Genomic DNA, 23,067 nt, shown 5'->3' on the forward strand with positions numbered 1-23,067 from the left:
AAAAACATCTATTTCTGCTTTATTGGCAATGTCTAAGCCTTTGACTATGTGGTTTACAACAAACTGTGGAAAATTCTGAAAGAGATGGGAATACCAGACCACCTGACCTGCCTCCTGAAAAATCTGTATGCAGGTCAAAAAGCAACAGTTAGAACTAGACATGGAACAGCAGACTGGTTCCAAATCGGGAAAGGAGTACGTCAAAGCTGTATATTGTCACTCTGCTTATTTAACTTATATGCAGAGTACATCATGAGAAATGTTGGACTGGAAGAAGCACAAGCTGGAATCAAGACTGCCGGGAGAAGTATCAATAACCTCAGATATGCAGATGACACCACCCTTATGGCAGAAAGTGAAGAAGAACTAAAGAGCCTCTTGATGAAAGTGAAAGAGGAGAGTGAAAAAGTTGGCTTAAAACTCAACATTCAGAAAACTAACATCATGGCATCTGGCCCCATCACTTCATGGTAAATAGACAGAGAAACAGTGGAAACAGTGACAGACTTTATTTTGGGGGGCTCCAAAATCACTGCAGATGGTGACTGCAGCCATGAAATTAAAAGACACTTGCTCCTTGGAAGAAAAGTTACGACCAACCTAGACAGCATATTAAAAAGCAGAGACATTACTTTGCCAACAAAGGTCCATTTGGTCAAAGCTATGGTTTTTCCAGTAGTCATGTACGGATATGAGAGTTGGACTATAATGAAAGCTGAGAGCCAAAGAATTGATGCTTTTGAATTGTGATGTTGGAGAAGACTCTTGAGAGTCCTTTGGACTGCAAGGAAATCCAACCAGTCCATCCTAAAGGAGATTAGTCCTGATATTCATTGGAAACATTGACACTAAAGCTGAAACTCCAATACTTTGGCCACCTGATGTGAAGAGCTGACTCATTTGAAAAGACCCTGATGCTGGGAAAGATTGAGTGCAAGTGGAGAAGGGGATAACAGAGGATGAGATGGGTGGATGGCATCACTGACTCAATGGACATGAGTTTGGGTAAACCCCGGGAGTTGGTGTTAGACAGGGAGGCCTGGCATGGGGCAGTCCATGGGGTTGCAAAGAGTTGGACATGACTGAGCAACTGAACTGAACTGAATGCTACATTATATCCACGGAAATCCCACTCATTCTTGTGGTTGAAGAACTCTTTGTCTTTTTCCTAATTTTCAGATTGTTTTATCCAATTATTTATTAGATATATTTTTGTGGATACGTTTTAGGACATCCTAACACACAGCATGTATGCATGCATGCTAGTCACTTCAGTCACGTCCAACTCTTTGCGACGCTATGGACTGTAGCCCGCCAGGCTCCTCTGTCCATGGGATTCTCCAAGCAAGAGTACTGGAGTGTGATGCCCTTCTCCAGGGGACCTTTCCAACTCAGGGACTGAACCCACGTCTCCTGTGGCTCCTGCATTGGCAGGCAGATTCTTTACTCCTGAGCCATTCCATAGTTAAATGCATCAGTCTTCTCCCTCAAAGTCTGTACCCCTCTGTATTCGCTACTATGTTTGAAAGCCCTTCACCATCATAATCATGCAAGTCAGAAACCTGGGAGATTCCTATCTGCTACTCCACTCAATCCCATGCTCCAAGTTACCAAAACATGGAGCTGAAAGATATATCTGGTCAATGTCTCCAGCTATACAGCTAGTCAGCTGCATTAGGTAAGACAGACCCCTATATCTTAGCAGATTAACAAGTTTCAGAAAACCTCCTCCCCCATATCATTGCGGCTAAAAAGAAAAGAGATCAGATCCCTAGTGAACTCCTCTATTTTGTAATTTCTCAGTTGGTGGATTAATATCTGAGCGTTCCATGAGAGGCAATGTATAGACATGGGTCATCCTAAAGTAGGGTAAAACACAGGGCTTGTTTTACCTCAGGAAAAAGGTATCTGCCCTTAGGTTTCTTATTATAGAAGACAACAAGATCATAGATGAGGGAAGCTAATTGGCTGTCACACTGGAGGTGTAAAAAAAGCAGGCCAGCAAAAGGGTCTAATGAAGAGACCAAGGAGATGGAAAGGACACGCTCATAAAATGAGGGTTATTTCACAGCTACTTTCAAACTCTGAGTATTTGATGTGATCTGATCACCATTTTCCAGAATACGTAGCTACCCCAATCTTCTCTCCAGTGTACAAGGTACGTGCTAGTGACTCCCTGGCCCCAAGGCCCCCAAGTCAGCAGACTTACTGATTTTAGAGGAGAAAAAGCAGCAGAGAGCAAATAAAATTAATGCCGAGGGGCAAAAATTAACCCCGAAGGACTTTTGCTGGAAGGACTTTTTCCTTTCTAGCACTTGGGATCCTTCTGAGGCAAGGTAAACCTCCCAGTACTATTGATATTCAGTACCATCAAGTGTTCCTTATTTGGCATGGTTTCAGCCCCCTTAACATCTGTTCATTGTACTCTTAGTGAATTCCAATCCTTTATTCCTTTTAAAGTATGATGCCAAAAACAGGATTCCAAACAGACTATCACTTCTCATAGTCTACATATTCATCTTTTGTTAATGCAAAAGGATTAGGATTCCAGCTGTTCTGGAGGCTATATCACATGAATTCACATTGAGCTGTTATCTAAATCCCCTTTAACATTTTCACATATTTTAGTAAGCTATAGCACTTCCTTCTCCCCAACTCCTACTTCAATTTTAATTAGTTTTGTAGTCCTATTAAATTTCAACTTTTTATATCATCTCTTACCTTTTTGTGTATCACTATAGTAGTAAGAAACTAATATATCAAATACTACTAAACTGGTAGGTTAAAATGAGTACATATAAGTTTAATGTTCTCAACTAACTTTTGGCTTCAGTTCAGTTCAGTTCAGTCACTCAGTCGTGTCAACTCTTTGCGACCCCATGGACTGCAGCACGCCAGTCCTCCCTCTCCATCACCAACTCCCGGAGTTTACTCAAACTCATGTCCATTGACTCGGTGATGCCATCCAACCATCTCATCCTCTTTCGTCCCTTCTACTCCCACCTTCCATCTTTCCCAGCATTAGGGTCTTTTCAAATGAGTCAGCTTTTCACATCAGGTGGCCAAAGTACTGAGTTTCAGGTTCAGCATCTGTCTTTCCAATGAACATTCAGGCAGGACTGATTTCCTTTAGGATGGACTGGCTGGATCTCCTTGCAGTCCAAGGGACTCTCAAGAGTCTTCTCCAACACCACAGTTCAAAAGCATCAATTCTTCAGTACTCAGCTTTTTTTTATAGTCCAACTCTCACATCCATACATGACTACTGGAAAAAACCATAGCCTTGTCTAGACAGACCTTTGTTGACAAAGTAACGTCTCTGCTTTTTAACATGCTGTCTGGGTTGGTCATAACTTTCCTTCCAAGGAGTAAGCGTCTTTTTTAATTTCATGGATGCAGTCACCATCTGCAGTGATTTTGGAGCCCCAAAAAAATAAAGTCTGTCACTGTTTCCACTGTTTCTCCATCTATTTGCCATCACGTGATGGGACTGGATGCCATGATCTTAGTTTTCTGAGTACTGAACTTTAAGCCAACTTTTTCACTCTCTTCTTTCACTTTCAAGCTTCACCCAATTTATCAATCATACATTCTCTACAAAATGTTTTAAATTTTGCCAAGAAAGTTTCTTTACAGCTATGCAGACAAGTCTGGTAATTCTATCTACTAGAGGCATTTAAAATATATACAATAAAAATCCTCTAAATATGTAAAAGTTAAATTATTGCCTAAAGTCTCACCTTTTCTAAAGAAAAGAGAAAGTACCATTTTAAAAAGTTTCTTCAACAGAGTAATGTCAACAAAATCATATGGTCTAATGAGTAATCCTTGGCATGTATACTAAATACAATGTTAAGTTCTTAATTATTTCCTAAAGCAGTGGTTATCAAACCTTAGCATGCATCAGAATCATCAGGAGGGTTTGTTGAAACAAACTACTAAACTGTATTCTCAAGGTTTCATGTTCAGTAGGTTTGGGGTAGAATCCAAGAAGTTTCATTTCTAACAAGTTTCAGATGATGCTAATGTGCCTGGTCTGAAGATAACACCACTATACTAATGAATAGTTTAACCAGTCTCCAAATTGAACACCAAGAAATGACTCATTCTTCACTGAATGTTTATTGAGAAACTAAAGAATAGCAGCATAAAGATGTCATTTGAAATCTCAGATACCAGATGGTAAGCTGAAGATGTTATCCTGTATGTTACAGAGAAAATACTAAGGGGAAAATTCTTTCCAAATATGTTTTGAGAAAATCTCCATGACAGTTATTCAAGTTTCAGTTTATAAATTAATAGCATTAATACTAACAACCAATAACTAACATTTATGCACAATTTTAAAACTGCATGCTATTCTGAGTCATACACACACACACTCACACAACTGTTCATTTAATCCTCACAATAACCCTAAGAGGAAGGTAGGTACTATTATTATCTCCCTTTAAAGACGAAGAAACAAAGGTACAGAAAGGTCAAGTAGCATGGCTAAGATCAGCCAGTAAAACAGAACAGCCCAGATTTGAATCCTGGCATTCTGGTTGTAGAACCTGTGCTCTAAAACAAAACTATTCTGTCTTCATAAATTCTATTTTATCTGACAAAATCAGAGAATAAAAGCTTCTAACCTGGGCCGTGGAACTATGAGTAGGAAGAAGTAACCTACAGACAAACCAAAGGGTTGTATTCTATGTTTTTACTATTCTTTTTTTTGGCACTCCCTAAACATTTAATGGTTGTCTTTTTTACTGTTCTTGAAAGCAGTATATAAATCATGGAATAAACTGAAATGAATTCATTTGAAACTTAAAACAGTAATCTTATGATCCTATAGCCTTTTATTATGACATATATTTATCACATTAGAGCTGTTAGATATTTAGATGCCTGTGATATATTGTATTAATAACCACATGATAGTTTGTTTCATCAATCTCTGGGAAAATACCATACTCTCAAATTGAAGGAATAATTTATAGTTAGTGATGATGTCCAAAAATCCTTCTTGGGGAGATATGTGACTGTACTTTGTAAACTGCGTTCCTTAAGCCCAGTCTGAGTATGTAGATGTCCAGAAAATTAGCCCCACCTTGTGGATCATCATAGTAACACAGATTCAGGCCTTGGAGAACACTGAATTGTCAGAGAGCTCTGTATTATCTTGACTGACAAAAACTAATAACTAGCACTGGTGAGGAAACACTTTTACACACTGACTCTATGGACATGAGTCTGAGTGAACTCCGGGAGTTGGTGATGGATAGGGAGGCCTGGCGTGCTGCGATTCACGGGGTCACAAAGAGTCGGACATGACTGAGCGACTGAACTGAACTGAACTGTAGTTGTATAAAATGGTACAACCTTTTCTGGAAAGAAATTTTAAAAAATAATAAAAATTGTATACATAAATAACATTCTATTCAAAATTTCACTTCTAGAAATTTAGCCTACAGAAATAAACAAATTAACAAACATGTATGTATCAAGGGGAAATTTTCAAGGTTATTTACTGCAGCATTATTCTTGGTAGTGAAAAATTAGAAACAACCTAATGTCAATCAGTGTAGAGGCTTCCTTGGAGGCTCAGTGGTAAAGAATCCTCCGGCCAGTGCAGGAGACCTGGGTTAAATCCCTGAGTTGGGAAGATCGCCTGAAGAAGGAAATGACAACCCATTCTAGTACTTTTGCTTGGAAAATCCCAGGGACAGAGGAGCCTGGTGGGCCATAGACCACGGGGTTGCAAACAGCTGAACATGACTTAGCAACTAAACAACAACAAATGTCAATGTGGATATAGCTAATGTTACTTAAAAACCATATCAACATGACCACAGCTAATAGTTTTTGTAAGTACAAAGTTAAAAACCTCAAGCTCAGAAGAACTTTATAGTGTATCACTTAATTAAATATACACATATATAAAATATATATATATATATATATATACAATTATATATATGTGTGCTATGTATAGAAAAAAAGTCTAAAAGGCTATGCTGTAAACAATGATTACCTCTGAAGTACAAGTATGAGGAGAAAAGCAATGAAGGATGAGTATGAGGAGAAAGGAGATGCCTTTTTACTTTATACACTTTGGTACTGCTTGAATTTTCCCTATGATAGTATATACCAGATTTGTATTTAAAAAGTATACAGTTAAAAAATAAGTTATTTGGAGTCTTTAAAATAACTTGAACTAGTTTAAGGAAAAATTTTAAAAAGCAGGAAGGGGTAGATATCCTTATAGATGCTGGTTGATAATTGCACAGTTAATGAAAACACATGAGAATGGTCATTTGAGGCAAAACATACACACCCACAAACCAGTAAAATGAAAAACATTCAAGATGATTAAACTCTTCAGAAATTCTGGATAAATTTATAACTTGTAATTTTTCTATAAAGGTTGAGTGTGCACCTCACCCCACCCCACCCCCAAACTCCTCTAAAATGACAGTAAAAAGAATTTTTAAAGGTCAAACTCCTGGCAATGAGGAATATAGGAAAGGAAACAATAATAATAAAGATCCCCTGGAGGAGGGCATGGCAACCCCTTCCAAGGGGTTGGAAAATCCCTGGACAGAGGAGCCTGGTGGGCTACAGTCCATAGGGTCTCAAACAGTCTGGCAATGTAACTTTTAGCAAATTATAACTTTAAGGACTTAAAAAATGCCTAAATATGATGAATTTAATGAAGCTGTTGGATTACAGTACCACCATTAATACCTAGCAGAGAACGTAACTATACCTAAACCAATATCAAAAGATGCCTTTAAATTTAGAATAAATTATGCAAAACTTTTAAAAGTTTATTTGAAAATCAAAAGGTTGGAGGAGTACTAACAAGGTCAGACATGAACAAACACATTTATGGTTTAAACCCTATCTTAACCAGAACCCCTACAAGGCAAAAGGTAGCCAAGCTGGATTATACACAGATGCCATACATGGAAGAAACCAGGTAACATCTAAGAAATTAATAAAATGGGTCAGAAGGAATGAAGCCAGGGATAGAGATAAGTATGGACCAGAGAGTCAACCTGATAATCCTCCACATTTTAAGAAGCAGATTATCCACAATCTTAAGTCAAGGGACTCCTGAGAATGCACACATAGAATCCACCTCTTTATTGGAAAAATAAAGAATCCACCTCTTTATTGAAAATCATATACTGCGAAGGTAGGAATCCTCTAGAAGGTAATAAAACTGTTGCTAATTCATCAAGCTCTCTCTGCATATAAGAGTATATTTGTATATCTTAAAAACTAGAGGGCCAGACTTCCCTGGTGGTCCAGTGGTTAAAAATCTACCTGCCAAAGCAGGGGACATAGGTTCGATCCCTGATCTGGGAAGATGCCATATGCTGCAGAGCAACTGAGCCTGTGCATCACAACTACATAAACTCTCGTACCCAGAGCCACATCCCACAAAAAGAAAAGCCACCGCAATGAGAAGACCCATGCCACAATGAGAGAGTGGCCCAGAGCTCACACCCCACAAAAAGAAAAGCCACTGCAATGAGAAGGCCCATGCCACAACGAGAGAGTGGCCCAGAGCTCACACCCCACAAAAAGAAAAGCCACCGCAATGAGAAGGCCCATGCCACAATGAGAGAGTGGCCCAGAGCTCACACCCCACAAAAAGAAAAGCCACTGCAATGAGAAGGCCCATGCCACAACGAGAGAGTAGCCCAGAGCCACACCCCACAAAAAGAAAAGCCACTGCAATGAGAAGGCCCACGCCACAACAAGAGAGTGGCCCCCACTTGCTGCAATTACATAGAGCCCACACACAGTAACGAAGACCCAGCGCAGAAGGAAAAAAAGATTAACTTCTTAAAAGAGAACTGCAGGGCCCAAAGAAGTGACTAGAGGCCAATTATCACCTTTAATTGACTCTACAGATCTTTCCCTTCTAAAATACAGGACTGGAAATTCCCTCATGGTCCAGTGGTTAGGACTCTGTGCTCTCACTGTGGCAGGCTGGGGTTCAATCCTTGGTTGGGCAAGTAAAATCCTACAAGCTGCAAGGTGTGGCCAAAAATTAATAATCATTTTAAAATATTTAAATAAAATAAGGCCTGTTTGATTCATTCCATAAAGATTTATTGAACGCTTATTTTCCCAGGCACTGTGTTGATGAAAGAGGAAACAAGACACAGTCCCTGTCCTGGAGGACACACAGCCTAAGAGAAAGACAAACATCTAAGTAGAAAGTGGTAGTCTTGTGGTCAATGCGTTTATGCCAGCCATCTGCTCTGATAACAGAGGGGGTCATTCACTTAGCCCAGCCCAGAAATAGGTCAGGGAGGAAAGTCAGGGTTAATTATGTTGGACATGAAAGGATACGTGAGCTAGATCTTAAAAGATGAGGAGTTAGGGAGATAAATAACAGGGAAAAGAACATTCAAGATAAGGGAATAAATAATAGGAACAAAGGATTGAACGTGAAACAATCCTTTGATATATGGTAAAGGGGGTGAGGTGTGAGGTACCACTGGTATAATAGATTACTGTTATTATTAGAATGTAAGCATAGAGATGACGAGGGATAGAAAAAGAGATTGACGATGAACAGGCCAGATTATGGAAGAACTAGAATGCCATACAAAGATTCTTAAATTTTATCTTGTAGGTCATTGAGAACCACTGTTAAGTAGGAGAATGACAGAAAATCGCATTTCACATAAGTCAGTCGGCATACTGTGGTGGATGAATCTGAGAGGGAGCAAGAATGGAGGTGGGGAGACCAGTTAGTAGACTAGTGCAGTAGTTCAGGCAAGAAATAATGAGATCCTTAACTAAGAAAAATCCCTATGCTGTTCACAATATTCAGGATGATCATAGGGTAGTAGAAGAACAGAAAACTAATCCATTGAGAGATATATATGAACACATAATACTTATATATCACATATATTCTTATATTTACATATATAAATATGGGCTTCCCAGGTGGCACAGTGGTAAAGAGTCCACCTGCCAATTTAGGAGACATCAGAAACACAGGTTTCATCCCTGGGTCAGGAAGATCTCCTATAGTAGGAAATGGCAACCAACTCCAGGATTCTTGCCTGGAAAATTCCATGGAAAAAGAAGCCTGGCTGACTATAGTCCGCGAGGTTGCAAAGAGTTAGACATGACTGAGCAAATGAGCACACACCCAGACATGTGTGTGTATGTGTGTACAAAATTAAAAAGCATATGTATATATACTTTTTTGCTACTTTTTTTTCGTAACTATTATAGATTGCATCTTTCTACATTAATCAAAAAGGACAGGGAATTCCCTGGTGGTCCAGTGGTTAGGGCTCTGTGCTTCCACCGCAAGGGGGACAGGTTCGATCCCTGGTTGGTGAACTGGATAGTGCAAGCCATAGCACGGGAAGAAAGGACAAAGAATTTTTGAAAAAGAATGTTCAAAAACGAAAAGGAGAAAGGAAGCTACAATTTAAAGCATTCTATTTATTTTAGAACTGGGATTCCCTGGTGGTTCAGATGGTATAAGAGTCTGCCTGCAATGCAGGAGACCTGGTTCAATCTGTGGGTTGGGAAGATCCCCTGAAGAAGAACAGAGGAACTTTTAGAACTAGCAATTAATAAATTTAAATTTAGAATGTGGAATATTATTTAAAATGTATCCTATAAAGTATCTGAAATCAAGAACATTTTCAGATTTCTCAGAAATCTGCAATACTAGATCTATATAAATTAAAAGCAATAAAATAATTTAATAAAGAAAATAACATGACCTTAATGAACCTACCTTACCATGTGTACCATTTAATATTCATAAATCTTAGTGAGGTAGGACCATTATATTTATTTTGCAAATGAGAAAATGAAAGCTTAGATAAGTTTACTTTCCTAATAATCAGGGCTTAAAGTTTGTCTGTTTTTAGAGATCCCATTGACATGAGAAAATGAAAGTGAAGTCACTCAGTCGTGTCTGACTCTTTGCGACCCTGTGGACTGTAACCTACCAGGCTCCTCCATCCATGGGATTCTCCAGGCAAGAATACTGGAGTGGGTTGCCATTGCCTTCTCCAGGGGATCTTCCCAATCCAGGGATAGGACCCGGGTCTCCCACACTGCAGGCACACGCTTTCACCTTTGAGCCACCAGGGAAGCCATGTAGCCACATGTAAGTAGGACTGTAAGCATTTCAAAAGAATATTTTCATTTCACAAATATAGCACGTCATATCAGAAAGCCAAGATCAGGTTTGGGCAATAAAACTAAGACTTTGGGGTCAAAGAGAACTTGGTTTATATCTAGACTCTACCTGTGATTAGTTGTGAAAATATGAGTAACTTCTCTGAGCTTCAACAAGTATAAAAGAGGTTAACGAGGTTTCAAAGGGTTTCTGTAAAGATCACAAACTAACCAGTCCAGATAAGTAATCAATAGTAGCTAACACTATTACTCATAAGTCAAGAAGAAGTACAAATAAAACTAACAGACTGCATTAAAATTGAAATAAAAAATTTAGCAAAAGTACACCCTTTTCCCCTGCTACGTTTCTTCAGCCATTATTGTTGTAAAGTCGCTAAGTCCTGTCCGACTCTGAGACTCCATGAACTGCAGCATGGCAGGAGGAGGAGTTTGCTCAGATTCATGTCCATTGAGTCAGTGATGCTATCTAACCGTCTCATGTTTTGCTCCTCCAAAGGATGAAGGAGCATCCTTGCATCCCCTCTTTCTCCTCTTACTTTCTCAGAATCAAGATTTTTTCTGCTCTTTGCAAAAGAAGAATTTTCCACAATTTGTTGTGATCCACAGTGTCAAAGGCTTTAGCATAGTCAATAAAGCAGAAGTAGATGCTTTTCTGGAATTCCCTCCCTTTTTCTATGATCCAAACAATGTTGGCCATTTGATCTCTGGTTCCTCTGCTTTTTCTAAACCCAGCTTGTACATCTGGAGGCTCAGTTCATGTACTACTGAAGTCTACCTTGAAGGTTTGAGCAGAACCTTGCTAGCACGTGAAATGAGCACAAAATGTGAAAGTCAAAGTGAAGTCACTCAATCGTGTCTGACTTTTTGCGACTCCATGGACTATACATATACAGCCCATGGAATTCTCCGGACCAGAAATCTGGAGTGGGCAGCCTTTCCCTTCTCCAGGGGATCTTTTCAACCCCAGGGATCAAACCCAGGTCTCCCACAATGCAGGCGGATTCTTTACTGGCTAAGACACAAGGGAAGCCCAAGAATACTGGAGTGGGTAGCCTATCCCTTCTCCAGTGGATCTTCCCGACCCCAGGAATCCAACTGGGGTCTCCTGCACTGCAAGAGGATTCTTTACCAACTGAGTTATCAGGGAAGCCCTAACTGTATGCTTAATTGTATAGTTTAACATTCTTTGGCACTGCCCTTCTTTGGGACTGGAATGAAAACTGACCTTTTCCAGTCCTGTGGCCACTTCTGAGTTTTCCAAATTTGCTGACATATTTAGTGCAGCACTTTAACAGTAACGGGCTTCCCTTATGGCTCAGCTGGTAAAGAATCCGCCTGCAGTGCGGGAGACCTGGGTTCGATCCCTGGGTTGGGAAGATCCCCTGGAGAAGGGAAAGGCTACCCACTCCAGTATTCTGGCCTGAAGAAGTCCATGGACTGTGTAGTCCATGGGGTTGCAAAGAGTCAGACATGACTGAGCGACTTTCACTTTCACTTTAACAGTAACATCTTTTAGGATTTTAAATAGCTCAACTGGAATTCCATCACTTCCAGTAACTTTAATAGTAATGCTTTTGAAGGCCCACTTGACTTCACACTCCAGGATGTCTGGTTCTAGGTGAGTGACCACATCATCATGTTTATCCAGGTCATTAAGACCTTTTTTGTATAGTTGTTCTGTGTATTTTTGCCACTTCTTCTTAATCTGTTCTGCTATACTAGGTATATTATTTACAATACCATACCTAACTTTAAGAATATATAGTCAAGTGTTGATAATCCAATTAACATACTAACTGGTTTGCAGTTAATATGTGATTAAAGTGCCATAGTAACCCACATTCCCCCTTTATTAGAGAGAAGCTGGTTAGAAATCTGTAACGCCCAAAGTCTCCCCCAAACACACACACACTGCAGCTCCCACATCCACACCACAGCGTTTCCACCCCCAGAGCTCTGGTTCTTCCTTGGCTCTTCAAATGCCACTGCTAGGGGAAGGTGACAGGGAACTCGATAATCAATATTTGCTACCTCATTACTGGGCCCTCTGGGGAATAACTTCCTGACCTTTTGTGACATTTATGACTTGATCCTCACTCCTCTGCAACTCTACCACATTGCCCATGAAAAGAAGTATAACTTAGAAATCTGTGAGCAACTTTAACCCATTTTACTTGATTAAAAAAGAACTTCTTGGCAAAACAAAATAAATTCTTATTCTTTTTTCTTTTTTTTATGTTTTTCTTTTTTTTTTAATTTTATTTTATTTTTAAACTTTACAATATTGTATTAGTTTTGCCAAATATCAAAATGAATCCGCCACAGGTATACCTGTGTTCCCCATCCTGAACCCTCCTCCCTCCTCCCTCCCCATACCCTCCCTCTGGGTCGTCCCAGTGCACCAGCCCCAAGCATCCAGTATCGTGCATCAAACCTGGACTGGCGACTCGTTTCATACATGATATTATACATGTTTCAATGCCATTCTCCCAAATCTCCCCACCCTCTCCCTCTCCCACAGAGTCCATAAGACTGATCTATACATCAGTGTCTCTTTTGCTGTCTCGTACACAGGGTTATTGTTACCATCTTTCTAAATTCCATATATATGCGTTAGTATACTGTACTGGTGTTTTTCTTTCTGGCTTACTTCACTCTGTATAATAGGTTCCAGTTTCATCCATCACTAGAACTGATTCAAATGTATTCTTTTTAATGGCTGAGTAATACTCCATTGTGTATATGTACCACTGCTTTCTTATCCATTCATCTGCTGATGGGCATCTAGGTTGCTTCCATATCCTGGCTATTATAAACAGTGCTGCAATGAACATTGGGGTACACGTGTCTCTTTCCCTTCTGGTTTCCTCAGTGTGTATGCCCAGCAGTGGGATTGCTGGATCATAAGACAGTTCTATTTCCAGTTTTTTAAGGCATCTCCACACTGTTCTCCATAGTGGCTGTACTAGTTTGCATTCCCACCAACAGTGTTAGAGAGTTCCCTTTTCTATACAACCATTTTAAGTTACATACAGCTTTTAGTTGGCTTTAATTCAATACCAACTATATTTAGTATTGTAGTAGTTTAGTATTTTAGCAATTAAACTTAGTGATATCACAAAGAATTAAATAATAAACCCCAGGCAAAGAGTCCCTGAGACCCTAGTACTATATAAATATTGCTATGTATCTATTTTTTAGTCTATTATTATATATCATAAAAATATAAAAAAATTACCTTGGTGTTCTTCTAAATCCATGTCAAGTTGTCTAATTTCTTCATTAAATTGATTTATTTTTTCTTTTATATCTGTTAACCTGTTGAAAATATTATTTAATCTATGACAGATGATTTTGCTATTCAATAAAAACATTTAGTGATGATATTACAAAATCTTTAATCTTTTCTAATCTGCAGAAATAATATTGATAAAAATATGCTTTATTCTGAGAATAGAACTATAAATTTTGAGAGAAAAATATTTTTTCGTGATTCATCTTTAAAGTACAAGTGTATTCCGAGAATGTCAGCTTGCCTGACTTCAACAGCAGACACTTCCCCAAAGTTCTTTTGAACTTTACTTGTCATATTAAGAAAATAAAAAAATCTTTAGCTAAACTAAGTTAGAAAGTTTGTCTTAAAAGTTGGAAAATAACAGAAAATTTACCATTGAGACCAGATTATATGGGTTAAAATTTTCACAAAAGCAGTTGTACTTATTACAAAATTATAGTAATCATTAGAAAAAAACCAAGATCATAGCATCTGCTCCCATCACTTTATGACAAATAGAAGGGGAAAAAATGGAAGCAATGTCAGATTTTCTTTCCCTGGGCTCCAAAATCACTGCAGACAGTGACTGCAGCCATAGAATTTAAAGACGCTTACTCCTTGGAAGGAAAGCTGCGACAAACCTAGACAGCACATTAAAAAGCAGAGATGTCACTTCGCTGACAAAGGTTCATATAATCAAAGCTATGATTTTTCCAGTAGTACAAATGTGAGTTGGACCATGGACCATAAAAAAGGTAAAAAGGTTGAGCACCAAAGAACTGATGTTTTTGAATTTGGTGCTAGAGAAGACTCTTGGGGGTCCCTCAGACTGCAAGGAGATTCAACCAGTCAACCCTAAGGGAAATCAATCCTGAATATTCTTTGGGAGAAATTATGCTGAACCTGAAACTCCAATACTCCGGCCACCTGATGTGAAGAGCAGACTCACTGGAAAAGGCCCTGATGCTGAGAAAGATTGAAGGCATAAGGAGAAAAAAGGAAGCAGAGGATGAGATGGTTATATAGTATCCCCGACTCAATGGACATGAATTTGAGCAAATTCCAGGAGATAATGAAGGACAGGGAGCCTGGCATGCTACAGCCCACGGGGTTGTAAAGAGTTGGACATGATTAGTGACTGAATAATAACAACAAATAGTAATCAAGACAGTATGGTACTGGAATAAGAAAAGACACATATAGCCATGGAATAGAATTGTTTTGAGTCTAGAAAAAGGACTGTATCTATATACACTGATTTTTGACAAAGGTACCAAAACAGTTTAACAGAGGAAGAACATTAAACAACATTTGTTGAAAGAATATTTCAACAAATGGTACTGGGACAGCTGGAAATGCACAAGGAAAAGAATACAATTGGACTCCTACCTCATACCATTCACATAAGTTAATGGATCACAGATCTAAACATAAGAACTGCACTATAAAACAGTTAAATAAAAGTAAAACATAAGCATTAAGTCTTTGTGAACTTGAATTAGGCACTGGTTTCTTGACACCAAAAGCACAAGCAACAGAAGAAAACAAACCAGATATCATCAAAATTTAAAATTTCTGTTTCAACGAACACCATAAAGTAAAAAGAATATCCACATAATGGAAGAAAAATTTTGCAAGTCATTTACCTAATGAGAGAATCTATTTAGCATATATAAAGAACTCTTACAATTCAGTAATAAGACAATAAATGGACTTCTTTGACAGTCCAGTGGTTAAGACTCTGCACTTTCAATGGAAGGGACTCCAGTTCAATCCTTGGTCAGGGAACTAAGATCCTGCGTGGCACAGTCAAAAATAAATTAATAATTCAATTTAAAATTGGGAGGACTTCCCTGGTGGCCCAGTGGTTAAGAATTTACCTGCCAGTGCTGGGGACATGGGTTCAATCCCCAGTCTGGGAACTAAGATCCCACACGCCATGGGGCAACTAAGTCCATGAGCCACAACTACCGAGCTTCCACACCCTAGAGACTGTGCTCCACAGCAAGAGAAGTCACTGTAAGGAGAAGCCCACGCGCTGCACCTAGAGACTGGCTCCCTCTCCACAACTAGAGAAAGCCAGCATATAGCAACAAAGAGCCCATGCACTGTAAGGAAGACCCAACACAGCCAAAACACGAATAAAATTTATAAAACTGAATGGAAAAAAATGGGCAAAGAATGTGAACAGTATTTTTCCAAAGAATATATACATATGACGAATAAGTGCATGAAAAAAGGTTCAACATCATTCATTAGTCATCAGGAAAATGCAAATCAATGAGATACCACTTCACACACACTATAATGGTTATAATAAAAAAAAAGGTAATTAACAAGTGTTGATAAAGTCATGGAGAAACTGGAATACTTAGTCACTGCTGGTGAAAATGTAAAATGGTTTAGCAGCATTGGAAAATAGTCTGGAACCTCCTCAAAAAAGTTAAATATAGAGTTATTGTGTGAATCAGCACTCCCAGGTAAATTCCAGTCTTGGTAAATATACAAGAGAAGCAAAAATATATGTCCACACAAAAATTTGTACATGAATCTTCATACCAGCATAATCCATTATAGCCAAAAAACAGAAACAATCCAAATGTCTATCAATTAATGAATGGATAAATAAATACGGTCTATCCATGCAATGGGATATTATTTGGCAATAAAAAGAAATGAAATACTGATACATGCTACAACATAGATGAACCTTGGAAACATTCAGTTCAGTCCAGTCACTCAGTCATGTCTGATTCTTTGTGACCCCATGGACTACAGCACACCAGGCCTCCCTGTCCATCACCAACTCCCAGAGTTTACCCAAACTCATGTCCATTGAGTCGGTGATGCCATCCAACCCATCTCATCTGCTGTCAATCCCTTCTCTTCCCACCCTCAATCTTTCTCTCTCAGGGTCTTTTCAAATGAGTCAGTTCTTCACATAAGGTGGCCAAAGTACTGGGAGTTTCAGCTTCAGTTTCAGTCCTTCCAATGAATATTCCAGACTGATTTCCTTTAAGATGGACTGGTTGGATCTCCTTGCTGTCCAAGGGACTCTCAAGAGTCTTCTCCAACACCACTGTTCAAAAGCAACAATTCTTTGCTGCTCAGCTTTCTTTATAATCCAACTCTCACATCCATACATGACTACTGGAAAAACCATAGCTTTGACTAGACTGACCTTTGTTAGCAAAGTAATGTCTCTGCTTTTTATATGCTGTCTAGATTGGTCATAGGGCTCTCTTGGTGGCTCAGAAGGTAAAGCATCTGCCTGCAGTGTGGGAGACGTGAGTTCGATCCCTGGGTTGGGAAGATCCCCTGGAGAAGGAAATGGCAACCCACTCCAGGATTCTTGCCTGGAGAATCCATGGACGGAGGAGCCTGGTAGGCTACAGTCCACGGGGTTGCAGAGTTGGACACTACAGAGTGACGTCACTGTCCTTCTTTTTCTTCCTTTCTAGGTTGGTCGTAACTGTCTTTTAATTTCATGGCTGCAGTCACCATCTGCAGTGATTTTGGAGCCCAAAAAAATAAAGTCTGTCACTGTTTCTACTGTTTCTCCATCTATTTGCCATGGGACCAGATGCCATGATCTTAGTTTCTGAATGATGAGCTTTAAGCCAACTTTTTCACTCTCCTATTTCACTTTCCTCATGAGGCTCTAAGGGTGGTGTCATCTGCATATCTGAGGTTATTGATATTTCTCCCGGCAATCTTGATTCCAGCTTATGCTTCATCAAGCCCAACATTTCTCATGATGTATTCTGCATATAAGTTAAATAAGCAGGCTGACAATATACAGCCTTGATGTACTCCTTTCCTGATTTGGAACCAGTCTGTTGTTCCATGTCCAGTTCTAACTGTTGCCTCTTGTCCTGAATACAGATTTCTCAGGAGGCAGGTCAGGTGGTCTGGCATTCTCACCTCTTGAAGAATTTTCCACAGTTTATTGTGATCCACACAATCAAAGGCTTTGACATTGTCAGTAAAACTGAAATAGATGTTTTTCTGGAACTCTCTTGCTTTTTCCACAATCCAACAAATGTTGGCCACTTGGTCTCTGGTTCCTCTCTGCCTTTTTGAAAACAAGCTTGAACATCTGGAAGTTCATGGTTCACATACTGTTGAAGCCTGGCTTGGAGAATTTTGAGCATTACTTTGCTAGCGTGTGAGATGAGGGCAACTGTGTGGTACTTTGAGCATTCTTTGGCATTGCCTTTCTTTGGGATTGGAAGGAAAACCGACCTTTTCCAGTCCTGTGGCCACTGCTGAGTTTTCCAAATTTGCTGACATATTGAGTGCAGCACTTTCACAGCTTCATCTTTTAGGATTTGAAAACAGCTCAACTGGAATTCCATCACCTCCACTAGCTTTGTTCTTAGTGATGCTTCCTAAGACCCACTTGACTTGGCATTCCAGGATGTCTGGCTCTAGATGAGTGATCACACCATCATGATTATCTGGGTCATGAAGATCTTTCTTGTATAGTTCTTCTGTGTATTCTTGCCACCTCTTCTTAATATCTTCTGCTTATGTTAGGTCCATACCATTTCTGTCCTTTATTGTGCCCATCTTTGCATGAAATGTTCCCTTGGTATCTCTAATTTTCTTGAAGAGATCTCTAGTCTTTCCCATTCTATTGTTTTCCTCTATTTCTTTGCACTGATCATTGAGGAAGCCTTTCTTATCTCTCCTTGCAATTCTTTGGAAGTCTGCATTCAAATGGGTATATCTTTTCTCCTTTGCCTTTCGCTTCTCTTCTTTTCATAGCTATTTGTAAGGCCTCCTCAGACAACCATTTTGCCTTTTTCCATTTCTTTTTCTTGGGGATGGTCTTGATCACTGCCTGCTGTACAACGTCAAGAACCTCCATCCATAGTTCTTCAGGCATTCTGTCTATCAGATCTAATACCTTGAATCTATTTGTCACTGCCACTGTATAATCATAAGGGATTTGATTTAGGTCATACCTGAATGGTCTAGTGGTTTTCCCTACTTTCTTCAATTTAAGTCTGAATTTGGCTTAAAGAGTTCATGCTCTGAGCCACAGTCAACTCCTCTTGTTTTTGCTGACTGCATAGAGCTTCTCTATCTTTGGCTGCAAAGAATATAATCAATCTGATTTTGGTATTGACCATCTGGTGATGTCCATGTGTAGAGTCTTCCCTTCTGTTGGAGGAGGGTATTTGCTATGACCAGTGCATTCTCTTGGCAAAATTCTATTAGCCTTTGCCCTGCTTCACTGTGTACTCCAAGCCGAAATCTGCCTGTTACTCAAGGTATTTCCTGACTGCCTACTTTTGCATTCCAGTCCCCTATAATGAAAAGGACATCTTTTTTGGGTGTGAGTGCTAGAAGGTCTTGTAGGTCTTCATAACCATTCAACTTCAGCTTCTTCAGCAATATTGGTCAGGGCATAGACTTGGATTACTGTGATACTGAATGGTTTGCCTTGGAAATGAACAGAGATTATTCTGTCGTTTTTGAGATTACATCCAAGTACTACATTTCAAACTCTTTTGTTGACTATGATGGCTACTCCATTTCTTCTAAGAAATTCTTGCCCACAGTAGTACATATAATGGTCATCTGAGTCAAATTCACCCATTTCAGTCCATTTTAGTTCGCTGATTCCTAAAATGTCGATGTTCACTCTTGCCATCTCCTATTTGACCACTTCCAATTTGCCTTGATTCATGGACCTAACATTCTAGGTTCTTATGCAATATTGCTCTTTATGGCATCAGACTTTACCTCCATCACTTTACATCCACAACTGGGTGTTGTTTTTGCTTTCTCTCCATCTCTCCATTCTTTCTGGAGTTATTTCTCCACTGATCTCTAGTAGCATACTGGGCACCTACCAACCTGGGGGGGTTCATCTTTCAGTGTCTTATCTTTTTGCCTTTTCATACTATTCATGAGGTTCTCAAGGTTCACTGAAGGGTTTGCCATTCCCTTCTCCAGTGGACCACATTTTGTCAGAACTCTCCACCATGACCCATCCATTCTAGGTGGCCCTACATGGCATGGCTCATAGTTTCATTAAGTTAGACAAGGGTGTGGTGTTCAGATTGGATAGTTTTCTGTGATTGTGGTTTTCTGCCCTCTGATGGAGAAGGATAAGAAGTTTATGGAAGCTTATGGGAGAGACTGAGGGGGAAACTGGGTCTTATTCTGATGGTGGGGCCATGTTCAGTAAATCGTTAATCCAATTTTCTGTTGAAGGGCGGGGCTGTGTTTCCTCCATGTTATTTGACCTGAGGCCAAACTATGGTGGAGGTAATGAAGATAATGGTGACCTCCTTCAAAAGGTCCCATGCACTTGCACTGGTACACTCAGTGTCCCCAACCATAAGGGAAACATTATGCTAAGTGTAAGAATCCAGCCACATAGGACTATACATTGTATGCTTTCATTTATATGAAATGTCCAGAACAGGCTAACCTATAGAAACATAAAGCAGAGTGGTTGCCTAGGGCTGGGAATTGGGGATGAGAGATGTGATGGGATATGGGTTGTTAGTGGGGTGACTGAAGTGTTTGAAAATTGACTGAGGTGGTGGTTACACAATTCTGTGAATATACTAAAAACCTCTAAGTTGTACACTTTAAATATGTGAATTGTATAGTATGTATTACATCACAATAAGGCTGTTTTAAAAAAGTAATTATACTACATAATGGCTCCTAACTAAACATTCAAAGAATTATTTAAAGCTATAAATAAAACTGAAAGCTGCATTGTCACTATGAACCACTGAAAAAAAGGACTAACAATATGCATCTCTTATACACTTACACAATTTAAAAGATGAGAAATGAATGTAAAATGTCCTAATGTAAATGTACTTACTGTCGCTCCATGCTGGCTATTTCCTGATTATCTTCTTTAACCTATAAATGTACAAAGAGAAAACAGAATTTAAAGAACTGTTCATTGTTAGGCCATCTTAAAGAGATTTTCCTTCTAAAGGCATGTACTAAAATGTCAAATCTAGTCTCTTTCTTTTAACTTATTTCTTAAAATTCAACCTTTTAAGTTAAAAGGAACATCACTGGGGAACTAGTCACAGATTTTTCTTTCCTCCTCAAAGAAAGAGTGGTGACTGATATATCCAACAAAGCACAATGAGATTAACACATTTTCAGGACCGAATCAGTTTAAATAAATATCTAGGATGTTTGAGACTGTCTCCCTACCCCTGCTCCCCCTATTACCTACTCCCAACCTACACACAAAGTAGAGTTGCCAGATTTAGCAATCCCCATTACATTTCAATTTCAGAAAAACAATGAGTAACTTTTGTGGTATGTCAAGGCTGTATATTGTCACCCTGTTTATTTAACTTATACGTAGAGTACATCATGAGAAACGCTGGACTGGAAGAAACACAGGCTGGAATCCAGATTGCCGGGAGAAATATCAATAACCTCACATATGCTGATGACACCACCCTTACGGCAGAAAGTGAAGAGGAACTCAAAAGCCTCTTGATGAAAGTGAAAGAGGAGAGTGAAAAAGTTGGCTTAAAGCTCAACATTCAGAAAACGAAGATCATGGCATCCGGTCCCATCACTTCATGGGAAATAGATGGGGAAACAGTGGAAACAGTGTCAGACTTTATTTTTCTGGGCTCCAAAATCACTACATATGGTGACTGCAGCCATGAAATTAAAAGACGCTTACTCCTTGGAAGGAAAGTTACAGCCAACCTAGACAGCATATTCAAAAGCAGAGACATTACTTTGCCAACAAAGGTTCGTCTAGTCAAGGCTATGGTTTTTCCTGTGGTCATGTACGGATGTGAGAGTCAGACTGTGAAGAAGGCTGAGCGCTGAAGAATTGATGCTTTTGAACTGTGGTGTTGGAGAAGACTCTGGAGAGTCCCTTGGACTGCAAGGAGATCCAACCAGTCCATTCTGAAGGAGATCAGCCCTGGGATTTCTTTGGAAGGAATGATGCTAAAGCTGAAACTCCAGTACTTTGGCCACCTCATGCGAAGAGTTGACTCATTGGAAAAGACTCTGATGCTGGGAGGGATTGGGGGCAAGAGGAGAAGGGGACGACAGAGGATGAGATGGCTGGATGGCATCACTGACTCGATGGACGTGAGTCTGAGTGAACTCTGGGAGTTGGTGATGGACAGGGAGGCCTGGCGTGCTGCGATTCATGGGGTCGCAAAGAGTCGGACACGACTGAGCGACTAATCTGATCTGATCTATCATCTTTATGTATATATTTATTCTGAAAGATTATTCATTGCTTATCTGAAATTCAAATTTAACTTAATCTTCTATATTTTATTTAGCATTTCTATCCCAGGATCACTCTTTAGTCCCCTTCAATGATCTCTTTCCAAGGAGTTTCAGAGATTCTAGATTATAATACCTTTATGGAATGATTCTAATACCTAAATAGCTCCTGTGTGTGCTAAGTTGCTTCATTTGAGTCTGACTCTTTGTGACCCTATGTACTTAGCCCACCAAGCTCCCCTGTCCATGGGATTCTCCAAGCAAGAATATGGAGAGGGTTGCCATGCCTTCTTCCAGGGAATATTCCCAACCCAGGGATTGAACCTGCGCCTCTTGTGTCTCCTACACTGGCAGGCCAGTTCTTTTCCACTAATGCCACCTGGGAAGCTTGAGGTGATCCTTACTGTTCTTACAAACCCATTGGATTCAATCTAAGATCACAAAGGAGTCCCATTTACAGGTTATTCACTAGAGCTGTTTCCCAAATATATAGGCTCCTAAGGGCTGTATGTTTAGGGTGTTTTAGGGTGTCTCAGGATAAATAATAGGCTAAATTAAAGCCAGCCTTGGCGCAGTGAGAAAACTACTGAACACATGTGATACAACATGCTGACATACTGTGATCTCACAGGACATTTTAAATCCATTCACTTTCATCCAGGCACTGATAGAAATAACCACACAAAGTCATCAGCCTTGGGGCACTTAACTTTCCAAATATGAGGCCTAAAGCAAATAATGGAATACATTTTCTGTAAGACTGTCTAATTATTTACTGACCAATAAGAAGAGTTTTTCTTGTAAGGAACCAAAACATTAAAAAATGATCAAATATGCATGAAGACCATACAAAATTAGAATTTAAGTAAAAAAAATAAAAAGTTTTTATGTGAGAAATGACTTTTATCTGGATTTTCTTGGTCAAGCAGTTCATATTAGTTTAGGTGGAGTTTGCTTTTCACCCTTTTGTTTTTTAAATAAGCTTATTGGCTTTCTGTTCAATGCATATGCCTTAAATAAAACAAATGTATACATTTACCAAATCCTGACATTTTAAAATAAGTATGTTTGTTTTTCCTACCTGCTTGAGTAATCTCTCTCTTTCTTCCATTGGAGATCCCATATTTTTGTCTTCTGCAATCATCTGATCTCGATGGGACTCCAACTCATAAAGTTTTTCATGTAACAATACAGCCTCCTGTTTTACCTGGGAGTGTGCGATTTCCTAAAGAGAATTAAAAAAATAATTTTAGTATTTTATCAAAAACTATTCAAATAGTTTCCAGTTTATAACTAAGGACAAATTTAAACTACGAGCTTTTTAAAATAGAGATATCAAATATCTATAATACTCA

General features: G+C 39.2%; 1 protein-coding gene across 2 annotated transcripts in view; it reads right to left on the reverse strand.

Annotated features, from left to right (window-relative positions):
- IFT74 (intraflagellar transport 74) overlaps positions 1-23,067 on the reverse strand; it is a 124,475-nt gene that overhangs the window by 58,386 nt on the left and 43,022 nt on the right. For both annotated transcript variants that reach the window (XM_015472416.3, NM_001205775.1), the window contains exons 11-13: positions 22,794-22,937; positions 20,313-20,353; positions 13,421-13,500 (exon numbers count right to left, since the gene is read on the reverse strand). In XM_015472416.3, the coding sequence (XP_015327902.1) occupies positions 13,421-13,500; positions 20,313-20,353; positions 22,794-22,937 (265 nt within the window). The remainder of the gene's footprint in view (positions 1-13,420; positions 13,501-20,312; positions 20,354-22,793; positions 22,938-23,067) is intronic.

This window comes from Bos taurus, chromosome 8 (assembly GCF_002263795.3).
Source record: "Bos taurus isolate L1 Dominette 01449 registration number 42190680 breed Hereford chromosome 8, ARS-UCD2.0, whole genome shotgun sequence".
In the NCBI taxonomy this organism is placed as follows: domain Eukaryota; kingdom Metazoa; phylum Chordata; class Mammalia; order Artiodactyla; family Bovidae; genus Bos; species Bos taurus.